The sequence below is a fragment of the Mycteria americana genome, chromosome 9 (assembly GCF_035582795.1).
Source record: "Mycteria americana isolate JAX WOST 10 ecotype Jacksonville Zoo and Gardens chromosome 9, USCA_MyAme_1.0, whole genome shotgun sequence".
Classification (NCBI taxonomy): Eukaryota; Metazoa; Chordata; class Aves; order Ciconiiformes; family Ciconiidae; genus Mycteria; species Mycteria americana.
Genome location: NC_134373.1, coordinates 44,485,142 through 44,497,171, shown reverse-complemented (window position 1 = coordinate 44,497,171; position 12,030 = coordinate 44,485,142). Strand labels below are relative to the sequence as shown.

General features: G+C 40.9%; 1 protein-coding gene and 1 long non-coding RNA gene across 9 annotated transcripts in view; one reads left to right on the top strand and one right to left on the bottom strand.

Moving 5' to 3' along the window:
- TANC1 (tetratricopeptide repeat, ankyrin repeat and coiled-coil containing 1) overlaps positions 1-9,143 on the bottom strand; it is a 132,380-nt gene extending 123,237 nt beyond the window's left edge. For 3 of the 7 annotated variants that reach the window (XM_075512284.1, XM_075512285.1, XM_075512286.1), the window contains exons 1-4: positions 8,361-9,143; positions 4,964-5,051; positions 3,821-3,874; positions 242-305 (exon numbers count right to left, since the gene is read on the bottom strand). In XM_075512284.1, the coding sequence (XP_075368399.1) occupies positions 242-274 (33 nt within the window). In that variant the 5' untranslated portion in view covers positions 275-305; positions 3,821-3,874; positions 4,964-5,051; positions 8,361-9,143. Of the gene's footprint in view, positions 1-241; positions 306-3,820; positions 3,875-4,963; positions 5,052-6,048; positions 6,171-8,360 lie in introns of those variants that run through there. The other 4 variants (XM_075512277.1, XM_075512279.1, XM_075512282.1 and 1 more) reach the window with 2 other exon arrangements.
- Positions 9,144-9,388: 245 nt separating this feature from the next.
- The window catches only part of LOC142414752 (uncharacterized), a 42,290-nt gene continuing 39,648 nt past the window's right edge, over positions 9,389-12,030 (top strand). For both annotated transcript variants that reach the window (XR_012777205.1, XR_012777206.1), the window contains exon 1: positions 9,389-9,518. This is a non-coding gene — a long non-coding RNA (uncharacterized LOC142414752). The remainder of the gene's footprint in view (positions 9,519-12,030) is intronic.

Sequence of the window (12,030 nt, the reverse complement as noted above, 5' to 3'; positions counted from 1 at the left end):
AATGGAATCAAACATAGCAGAAGAAGGAGGCAAGGGTAGTTACTTTTTAGCCATCTAGCATTTTAGCCACACAACCGCTAAAGAAACAGATCATCTCAAGAATATTTAGTGGTAGATGACAAACCTACAAATATCAGATGACAGCAGTTTAAGGAAAATTCACTTTGATTTTTTTTTTTTATGTTTAGCTTTATGGAGAAGCCCTGATAAACACGTATCTTGTTCTTCCAGATGTACTTACTTTGCTCAGCACTTCTGCTAGCAAGACACCCATGTTCTGAGTTTTTGAAAAACTGGCAATAGCACTGTAAAGCAAAAGAAAAAGGTATTTAGCATTTCCAGCTCGCAGAAACACTTGTCACTTTCATTTTCCAGACTTAATACAAAACATTTTGTAATAGAAATTTAAGTTTTGGAGCTAAATCCTTTAACCACATTAAAGACTATATGATATTAAAAAAAGGTATGTGGCCTCAGAATAGAACCATGCAAAATCTGTGTTGCAGGCTGTTTTATTTAGATATAGTTTTATACAAAAATCTCTATATAAAATATCCTTAAATATCTCAGAAGGGATTTTTTGTACACTGTGGAGTAGCTGCACAGAAGCTGAGCACTGATATCCAGAACTACAAAATCTGACTTTGTAATTTTCTTGATTCCAATCTAGACCCATGAAAAAATTCACCCTCTGCTTTTGGGCAGTGTTTCCTTTGACAGCAGCAATTTGTCAAGCAAGAACTTTTTGCACAAGCTTATCCCATTAACTTCTTCATATTCCAATGAAAAACAGCCATGTTACTAATATTCCACAAATAAACAATCTGTAGATATTAAATAATTTAGTTCAGGAACAGGAAGAACTGTGGATTGCACATTCTTCTGATGATACGATTATTTCCAGTGACACCTCTGTAGCTTAAAAAGGAGTTGAGAAAAATCATTATTGCCCTTACACATGGAACCAGATATGTTAAATGTGACTCTTGAAAAGGCAGATACCGCTTTTGTTAAGTTAATGATTCTGTGGATCGGGCAAGACACATTTCCTACTGAAATTTCAATTTAGCAATCAATACAGTTTGCCACACTTACAAATATAAGTTATTCAAGATCTGTTTATGCCATCAGATAACTATGACTATAGAAAAGACAGCAGCAAAATTATACCCAGACAACCGTCAATCAATGAAAATAAAAACCTTCTAACTCCAGAAAAAACACAAACAAAAAAAACCCCAAGTCAAGTTATTAAAAAACAACAAAAAACCCAAGAACACACCAAACTGAATCGTTTCTCTTAAATAGTGAAGTACAGCCAAATGTAATGCGTTGTCAGAAAACTGTCAGGCAGGCATCTAGTTATTAACATGATGTATTACATTCTATTATGCCGTATATTACACAGCAACTTTAGAGCAAGCATGCCTTTATTTTGAACTAAATCTCAAAGCTCAGCTCCTGCCAAAACCAATCTCAGCTCTGAGTAGCCACTTTAAGCTATGACAGTGATTTTAAGCCTCTCAGATAATCTCATCTGAATCAGAAACTTAGAGGCAAGGAGTCTGTATATGATAGCTACTAAACTACTTTACAAAGTTCTCTGTGACTTCTGTGATTGCAACCTGACAATGAAATCCATCATCCCAACAAGTTATGTATACTAGATTGAGTAACCATTGATTCCAACACAGAGAACTAATAAACAGGAAAGAAGTCAGTGTTACTGGCTCAGCTTTGTTCCAAAAATTGTATTTTAGGTTAGTGTCCTCCAAGCCAGTGAGGAGAAAAAAACCACACAAACAAAAACCTACAGTGGTGATTTCTGTAGCCTGCCAAGAAATTGTGTCAATATGTCAGTGTTAAATATGGCTAAACCCAGTTAATTTAAAAGTTATGTAGCTGATTACAACATTTTAAAGGAAAAAAAAAATCACATCTTGGTCCAAAAACTGAGTTCAGTTGTCAGCCTAGTCACAAGCTTCCCTTTTAACTCCCAGCAAAATAATCTATTTCACAATGACATTACTAGATTACAGTACTTTGCAGTGACTATCAGACACTCTGATACTACGATTGCAATGTACACACAGACATTCAAATAAAAAGGAACCCTTCTTGACAGCAGCTAAAGATATTCAGAAACACTAGAGGTAAATCTCTTTATCAAAAGTAATATAGGCAACTTAAATCTCAGTGTGGAAAAAAAGTGGGAATCGGAACAAAGTCACCTGGACCACTTACCTATCCTGTCTAATCCAGGCTTTTTAAATAGTTACCTGGGTACTATAGAAACTCCACAGTATAGGTGGCTCCTTTCTTATAGGTAAAAAGTAACTGATGTCCCTAAATCCCCAGCAGTGGAAGGAGTAATTCACAGCTTTCAGGATAATTCCAATATATGCTTTAATAAAGGCATTATTCTAGAGCTGCTCCCAGTTTGGACAGTCCTCTTCAGCAAGCCCAGAGCAAGCTATCATGAGGGCAACAGAACAACTACTTGAAGGGAGTTCTGTTCTTAAGAGATACAACAGAGTATTTAATCTTGCCTTGTTTCAGTTTATTTTTATGCATAAAACCAGTCCCAAATTGGGACTACAGGAGAGGCATCTACATCCAGACAGAAATCAGAGCCCACCTCCTACAGGTACAAATATTTGCTTACAAGTGCTTTTTCATAGCAAGATGGCAAAGTCACTTTTAAAGCAACACAGATGCATTTCCTACTCATACTTTATAAAGTAATGCTCAACAGTTTCCAAGGGAAGAATGAATTCCAGGCTGTCCTTGTTCTAAAGGGAACAAAACCCTCATCTCCTGCTCTCAAGAGTCTATAAGATCAGACTGTGCTCTCCCCCTTGGAGCTGGGCCACTGAGCAGCAAAAATTTAATGTTTTAGAGGGCTAGAAAAAAGTGTACACTAGGTGCAGAAGCACTCATTAGAGAAGGATATCCAAGTTCCAGTCTCAAATTACACATTATTTTGAACACTGACAAAAGAGATAACAGTATTAAATGCACGAGTTACACTGCTGAGCGGAATTTTAGATCCACCTCCCCAAACACAGTACTTCAACCATTACATTTTATCTCATCCCCAACAAATCTCAAGTCTTTTTCTATGAGTCTTTTTTCTATGAAACTTCAACAGGAAGCATCTAGCTCACTGGTGAAGGCAAGCAACACAGCAAGATACGTACCATTTTTAGCTGACAACAGCTAAAATTCCGGTCTTCCATTTCCTCACAAATATCCTAACCATCACATGGAGGAGGATATGTACACCACTTCCTTGCACAGCAAGGTTATAGCTATCAGGACACAGCAGATTTGTTCCAAGAGCAAATCACTAGATCAGGCTCCTTTGAACAAAACCTTAGTGTCACACTGACTGGTTTCTGAACATCACAGCAATTATGAGGGGTGCTAGGTACTCTGCAATAACTATGCAGTTCTAGATATGCCCCAAAAGAATTGCAGGGTCTTAAAGGGAACTTTTTGTGCAAAAAAGAAGGTATGTGGTGAGCATCCAAACTGGGTGGCCACTGAGAAATTTTAAAATTGCAATAGAAGCAAAAACCTGAGTGTCTAAATCCTATTTAGGCACTGTGTTCTATTTAGGATTTGGACTCTAATGCAATTTCAGGAACACCACAAATCATTAAAATTTTACCCTCTTATCCTTATATTGGTCAACTCAATTTCTTGTTAAGTGATATTTAAGAAGAGTGCATATATTTTAGAAAAACATTCAGTCTTCATTTGAAAAAGCTGTAAGAAAATATTTGTTTTGATGACCACTTCAATCAGTCACTGCTACCTTATTCACAAGTAGAAGCATGTCTTCATTTTGGAGCAAAATAGCTTGAGTAACCTTATGAAGTAGAAAACAGAAAAAGCCAAATTAGATTTCAGATTGAAATAGGAGATATAGCCTATACAGCAGATAACAGACTCTTTGTGTGGGGTGGGAGATGTGGATTTAATTTCCTTCAGAATGAGGACAGCCTAAAATTCATTCTTATTTCACTGGAAACTGATTGACTGTTACTTTATTAGGTACAGGTAGGCAACACATTGTTTTAATTTCTGTTCCATAACACGTGATGATAGAGAAGAGATTCAGCCTTTGTCTCTCATTGCAAGGCATTGTCCTTAGGTTTTGAAGTTGGGTGTCGTGGTTTAGCCCCAGATGGCAACTAAGCACCATGCAGCTGCTCGCTCACTCCCCCCGTAGTGGGATGGGGAAGAGAATCAGAAGAGTAAAAGTGAGAACACTCGTGGGTTGAGATAAGGACAGTTTAATAGGGAACGCAAAAGCCGCACGCGCGAGCAAAGCGAAGCAAGGAATTCATTCACTAATTCCCATGGGCAGGCAGGTGTTCAGCCATCTCCAGGAAAGCAGGGCTCCCTCACATGTAATGGTTACTTGGGAAGACAAACGCCATCACTCCAAATGTCCCCCCCTTCCTTCTTCTTCCCCAGCTTTATATACTGAGCATGACGTCATATGGTATGGAATAGCCCGTTGGTCAGTTTGGATCAACAATCCTGGCTGTGTCCCTTCCCAGCTTCTTGGGCACCTGGCAGAGCATGGGGAGCTGGGAAAAAAAGTCCTTGACAAGTGTAAATACCACTTAGCAACAGCCAAAACATCGGCGTGTTATCAATATTACTAAAACCCAAAACACAGCACTACACCAGCCACTAGGAAGGAAATCAACTCTATCCCAGCCGAAACCAGGACATTGGGGTTTTTTTGTTTGTTTTGGTTTTGTTTGGGTTTTTGGGGGGGTTTAAATCAACAATTACCTCAAAGTTGCCTTTTATGTATAAATTGCACATGTTAATTTAAGAATTAAACTCTTGAGAGATTAAGAGTTGTCTTTGTTTTCAACCTTCAGCCCATTACCTATGAACTTTAACTATGGGGCAGGGGGGAACAAGCCCTGCAGTGCAATACCTTGTCTTTTCTTTTCCTGGAGGTTTAGGATTTTTCTCAACAGGTCCATTTTCTTGCTTTTTAGACACTCTCATACCTCCAGCTTTGACTGCAAGAAGAAAATATAATTTATGTTAAAATACCTACGGAGTTACATACTACATTACATACACTCAGAGAACAAAAAGATACTTATACCTCAGATAATTGTTAACAAGAAATCATCTTTCAATATTTAACTCTATGCTTCACTTTTAAAGACACACATACACAGAAGTAAGCCAAAGAGATCCAGCAAAGACTTTAAACTTCTGTGTCACGGCATACACAAATCAACTTCCAAATACTATAATCAAGAAGTCAGAGGGGTTTTGGCTACTGCTGACTATATTAAATCTAAACACCTTATTATGTTAATATGCATTCTTCCCCCATAAATCTCAGATGTAATAGTTTCCATTTTAAATTTAAAAAAAGCAAAAAAACCAAACAAATCTCTAAACACTTTCAGGTTTTCAAACAATGTCATTAACAGCAATAAAGGCTTCATGATTTGGTCAAGGTATTCTCAAATAAACCTAATAATGCAGATAAGAACCAGCTGCATACTTATCTTGTACTTGTGTTCTAACATGTTTAATTATATTTTATTAAGATATCTGCCAATCACAAAACCAATTAGCACTAATTAAGCTACAGACAACCTAACAATAACAATTTAAGTTCTGAGGCATGTCAGAAAATTCAATTCTGAACAAAGAACATGTAAAGTTATCTAAAACATCTTGTTGAAAGAAATACCTTCTCCATGTTCATGAGGGTATTTTAAGTTTTAAAACTGAGAGAGAAGAACAAACTTTGTATGCATTTCTCATTATTTTGAAGAAGTTGCTTCATCTTACAGCAAGGTTCCTATTCTTATCATGAATCATCAAGACTAGAGTTTTCAAACTCAAATATTTGGGAGCAGGAGTGAATAGGGAATGGAGAAAGGTTTCAGGAATTACTCAGCTAAATAGCATGAGAAATGTATTTGGCCATTTTCGGGGGAGCAGATGTGTCCATCTGTAACCAACACCCATTTCCTATCAAATCTGACTACTCACCTTGTATTTCCTGGTTGCAGGTTTAGTTTTAGAAACAAGAATTCTCCTTCAGTCATGTCCAAAGCAGCCTTACAGTGCTGGAGTTCTGCAATATCTAGACGTGGCTTTTCTTTTCTTTTTAAAATTACATACATGCAGTTAATTATACTGCTGTATAATCAGCAAATGAATTGCCTAGCCATCTTACAGCTGCAAATACACTAGAGATCTAGAGTGAACCAAATTATTTTGGGACTCTAACTGCAAAATGAAAAGTCTCCTCTGAAATGGAAGTGTCGACCATTTCCAATTATCTGCCAGTAAAGAGAATCAAGATTCTAAATACCCTCAGCTCACAAGGTGTGAAATTCTTGTCTTTGTAAGCAGGAGATAACATGAGAGGCATCTTTAAACAAGAATGACAAAGGATTTAAAAAAATAAAAAACAAACCACCACCAAAACCCCTGGAATATTTCAAGATCTCAGACTGCTGTCTCCTTGACATCACATTCCCTTTATAACAAGTTCATCCAGAACACCAGTGCAAGTTATCCCAAGTATTCTTCCACAGCTTATTAGGTGCTTAGATGTTTTTTGCTTTTTAGGAATGAGTCAAACTGCAAATGGGAACCCAACTAAAGTTTTGGAAGTAGATAAAAAAAACATAATCGAGCCTAGATCCAGGACTTTCGGTTTGGGACCTTCACTAAGCACACACGTGCTGGATTGGCAATTTCTAGATATAAGCATTTTTTATAGTTTTAATTTAGCAGGGTAAAGAGATCCAGACACACAGGGAGGCAAAGACATTTTAACACTATGAAGCTTTACAAAAAGCACAAGGGCAAGCTGTGGTGTTGGGAGGATGGGCGGGAAGGAGAGAGATACCCAAAATGGGAAAAGATATTTAAACACTAAGCGGCCAATCAGGAATTGTGTCTACTACCAACAAGCCCACAGAAGAAAGTTATTTATAATGATTAGAAATAATGCAGGACTTATTTCGATCTTTTCACTGACTTGAAAATAGCTGCTAGTAGCAGCTGTCAAACCTGCTCATACACATCCATGGCAGTGGAAGAGTTAAATACGGATGCTTCAGGAATGCACCAGAAAGCTGTTTTGTAATTTGTTTTTTTCCAAAGCAATTAAGAGAGATTTCAAAGTTTTAATATAGAGTTCAATTTTTTGCTTTTTGTAAGTGCCCTGTAAGCCATGTCATCTAACAGTTAAGAACTAAGTGCCCTGTAAGCCATGTCATCTAACAGTTAAGAACTAAGTGCCAAAATCTTTACTAATTTCCCTATTTAAAACACTATATATTTTTAAAGAGAGAAAGAAAAGGAGGAACATCCCCCTTCCCCCCCCCCCCCCAAACAAAAACAAAAAAACCCAAACACAAAAACCCAAACTGAAAACAAAGGCACTGAGCTCTGTTGAATCCTGAGGTTACTTATGGATACTGTGGTCAGAATAAAGGTGTCCACCTTCAACCTGCTTTGTTCACCACGTACACAGCTGAAACAACTTACTCCTGCCACCCCTACTCCCCTGCCAGAGATGCTCACCTCCACTGCAGCCACAGATAGGCCTCACCAAGGCACAGTTTACTGTCATGCAAATTAAGAAAAACCAGTACCCGCACTAGGTCACTGACTGTAGTGGTTTAAAGGTCCTTTCAGGTCCAACCGACCATCCCTGCCACACAGAGACACACAAAAATCCAGGAAAGGACTAGAGACAAGTGAAACTGAAAAAAACTGCTTACATCACAAATTCATGTAAAAGCATGCTTAAAAAAAATAAGCTTTCAGGAAAACAAAACAGATTTTAGGGGTACGATGAGATACACAAGTTATGCCTTGTGCTCTTCAGGCAATAACTGCTCCTAATAAACCCGGGGAGGGGAACCTTAATTGGCTTAGGCTAAGCAGCGACTGTACAACAGTTCTAAAGGCTAAATCTACAGAAGCTCCGTACGTGTACCCAGTACTAATGGTAACTCTGCGTTTTGAGATACTAGCTCCACACCATTAACGCATAGGCAAGCACAGGAGCTGGTTACCGCCTGTATGCATTTACAAATTCTTCAACAAACCTAGGCATGCATTTAAAAACTGTTACATCGTTACAAATCACCCATTATGGAGAGCGGTGGTTAAAGCACCACGTTGAACGCTCATCAGCCTGTACTCAAAGGCACCGTTTAGTCACATAAAGAACTCCAAGGGGGAGGTGGGGAAAAAAAAAAAGTTTTTCACTTTACGATAGGAGGCGAGGAATACTACTAGAACACTAGAAAAAAATATTTCATTAGAACATTGATACCTACTTCTCTCCCTATTACTTGATAACGCGTTCCTGATCAAGAGAGCAGCAGAACTCCAAGCCACCCTGGTCCATCAGATCCAAAGTCACGCAGTTCAAGTTGAATTGAATGGAGCGGGTATAGTATCAAACATCGAGGTCCGGTATATCTGGATGAAGTGGAAAACGCTGAGCACAACAGACTAGTTTTCGTGTCTACACCAGGGCGAGTTAAGGTTACACCGACGCTTCAGAAGTGCTCCTCCTTGCAGACGGTCCCGCCCCGGGCCCTGCAGGCCCGGCGGCGCCGGGAGAAGGGGACGGGGCGCTCGGCGCCCACCGGTCCCGCCCTCCCAAGCCCTCGCTGCCGGCGCTGCTCCGCAGCCCCTCGGGCCTCAGGAGGGGCAGACCTGGAGCCCGCAGGTGCAGCAGCGCCGGCTGCGGCGGGGCAGCGCGGCCCGTCCCGGCGGCTCCGCGTATGTCAGGCGCTACCAGGCGCCGCCGTTTGTCCAGGACGGCTGACTTCGGCGGCCGAGCCCCCTCAGAGACCCGCCGATATGCCCGCGGGGCCGTCGCCGCACGGCGGTCCCCGGGCACGGGGGCAGCTGGCTTCCCTCTGCTCGCGGCGGGGCTGCCGGCGGGTGCCGCGGCCCGGGGGGCGCCCGCCCGCGCCGAGGAGAGCGGCCGCCGCGGAGCGGGAGCGCCTCTCACGCCGCCCCGCCGCGCAGGGGGCCCGGGGCGGCCCCAGCGCCTACCTGCAGGAGGGCGCCCGCCCAGCGGCGGGAACGGCGACAGGCGCCTCCTCCGCGCCATGGCGGGGCTGCAGTGGGCCGCGCGGCGGCGGCGCGTGGGCGCGGTAGGGCTGGGCGGGCGGGGGCGGCTCCCGGGGGGGCGGCACCGCAGCGAGGGGCCAGGGGCCAGCGGCCAGGGGCCGGCCGGCCGGCCTGCCGGTCGGTCGGTCGGTCAGTCACCCGCCCGGAGGAGGGAGGTGGGCTGGAGGGGCGGGAAGGAGCGCGTAGGAACGCGCCGGAGAAGAGTTGCGGTGACTGGGGCGGAGGCGGTAGCGACTAATCGGGTGTTCTGTTCCAACAGGTTAACACAGCGTTGAACTCCCTGCAACTCCTGACTGAGGAGGCAGTGCTGAAAAAACATAGACTGCGACGCTGCAGCATGCGGGCATCGTGTAAGTCAGGCGAAAAGGAGGAAGGGAGTGACTAAAGGAAGAAAATTAACTATGTGAGGGGTTAGTGTTAGATTGACTGCTCTCCCACCTCACCCTGGTGGAAACCGCCATCACCTTAGTCAGCCCTCATCCAGGCCGCTCTGTTTTTATTCCTTTTTCTTTGTTTTGTCATGGTTGTTCATCACAGACTTTTTAAATTACTGCTATCGACTCAAAGTTTCCTTTAGCCTATTTTACTTTCCATGGTATTTGGCTTAGAATTTTTCTCACTTTTATGTGTCTCAAGTTTTTTATTGTTGTTTTGGGAATTTTATCATTGCTTTTGTGGATTTGTTGTTTTGTTAATTTTTTTAGCTGGTTTTCCTACAGAATCCAAGGTTACGCATTCAGCTCGTGTGTTTTTATGTATTCCTTCCTGTGACTGAGAGCTTTTGAACCCCCTGCGTGCTCTTGGCCACATTTGACAGAGGGCTAGAGATTGCAGATATAATTCTCTGCTCTAAATTTAGCGAAAATCAGTTTCTGGGTAGAGAAGTACCTCAGCTGCTAGTAACTCCGTTGAGGGAAAGGCTCTACTAGGGGTTCACACCTTGGCAGGCAGCAGAGAGTCTCAGTGCTACAGCACATCTCGTTTGGAGTTCATGTCCCCTCAGAACCAGAGCCAGTCACTTACTGGCTGTGTATTCCATGAAAACATCCTCTAATACATGCATAGCTCAAGGAAAAGGCTGTTCTAGTCAATGGAGTTAATGCTGACTTAAGTGGTACAGAAGGAAAATTTCATTTACAGTACCAGGTATCATATTACAGCATCTCATTTTTTGCTTTCTTAGTGATAATATGTATTTCATATGTATGCGTTTTGCTATGCTATTTTGCTGCACCGGCTAACTACTTCTAATGAAAATAATGAAGTTAGTATAAAGTTGGGTAGGACTTTGTATCCTGACTGAAGAAAGCACTCTCTTCTGGGACAAAAACTAGTCATCGGTTTCTCTTGGAGTTTTTAAGTGGTACTGCAGCAGAACTTGGTTTTAACTGTTGATGATACAAAGTTCAACTATGGATCTGTGGTCCAAATTTTAAGACTGATGTCTAATGTTGTAATAGTTATGAACAACCTCCATACTGTTGTGTGAATATACATAACTGTGCATTTGTCTACTAGGTTTCTATGACCAATGTTTGTTGGGCAAACAGCCTCTAAATTATACATTTTTGCTCTCTAGAGAAGGCTTGAAGGCTTTTTGTTCCACTGATCAGGAGATACACAAATATTTGAGGAAAACTTTACCTCTACAGTTAATCCTTATTTGTTGGGGGAAGCCATAGTGAAATACAGAAGCTTTGCAGAGGTTACAGGAGACTTTTTTAGTCACTGTTCCCCCCAGTTTTATACAAGTATTTTAGCAGTAAGGCTACAGGCAGAGCTTTTAAGAACTATGTGGTGATTTTTTATTTCAAGCAAAAGACTGTAGAACTTGATTTAGTGAGGTAAATCTTATCCTCTTCAGTCATTAATATCTGCTTGAGACAGAAGTGAAATGTTGGCATTCACATGCCTTTTTTTAAAAAAACACCCATGACTAACATAAACATTAATGTTTTACAGAACAAAGGCAATTAAAAATTTTTTTTTACTATCCATTTTAAAGCCTTGACATATCATCATGACCAATTGAAGTCTTCTGTTCATTACATACTAACACAAGCCCTACTTTTTTGTCAGTTATCAAAATGATCCTCCCTTCCATTTTTCTTACAAACCTGCTAAAAACTTGAAAACATTAAAAATACCTCACAATGCCTCCTATTTCTGCATTATTTCACGATGTTACCATCTGTTATTACTAATGCATTACTGATGTAATTTACAGTAGATCTTTATCTTGAAGAGTTAGTTATTCTGTTCCTGCTGCCTATACCTTACTGAAATTACATTTTTGTCTAAGATACAGTAACTTACATGTTAATCCACTACCATGTCATAAATACAGGGGGGAAGCAGCATGAACAGTAACAACATAAGTTCCAAGAAGGGACAGCAAGAAAGCTGCTGGGCGAAGCCACATTAACGTTATAAAAAGTAGTCTCTCATTGTCAATAGGTTTTCCAAATCCTTTGGAGAACAAAGGCTGAACTTTGTCAGCTTAAACAAGACATTTGAAAGAGCCAATTAATTTATTATAAAGTCAAGTCACCCAGTTAACTTGTAAACAAGTTAGTAACAGACTATTAATTGCTCACCAGTTGAATAGGGCAGTGGTCTCCAAAGTGAGGTATGCGCAGCCCAGGGGTTGTGCCAGACTGATCCGTTGGTGTGCATAAAGAAAATTTTAGAACTTCTACTACTAATAATTTTTAGAACTACTATAGAGAGAGCATTTTGAAAACTGATGTTTAGAAATTATTGTTATGTGATATTGTGCCAAAAATGATGTGTCACCTATAAAAACTCTCATATCTGTACACTTAAAAAACTTGGAAACCGAAATTCCTAACCTATTTAAAA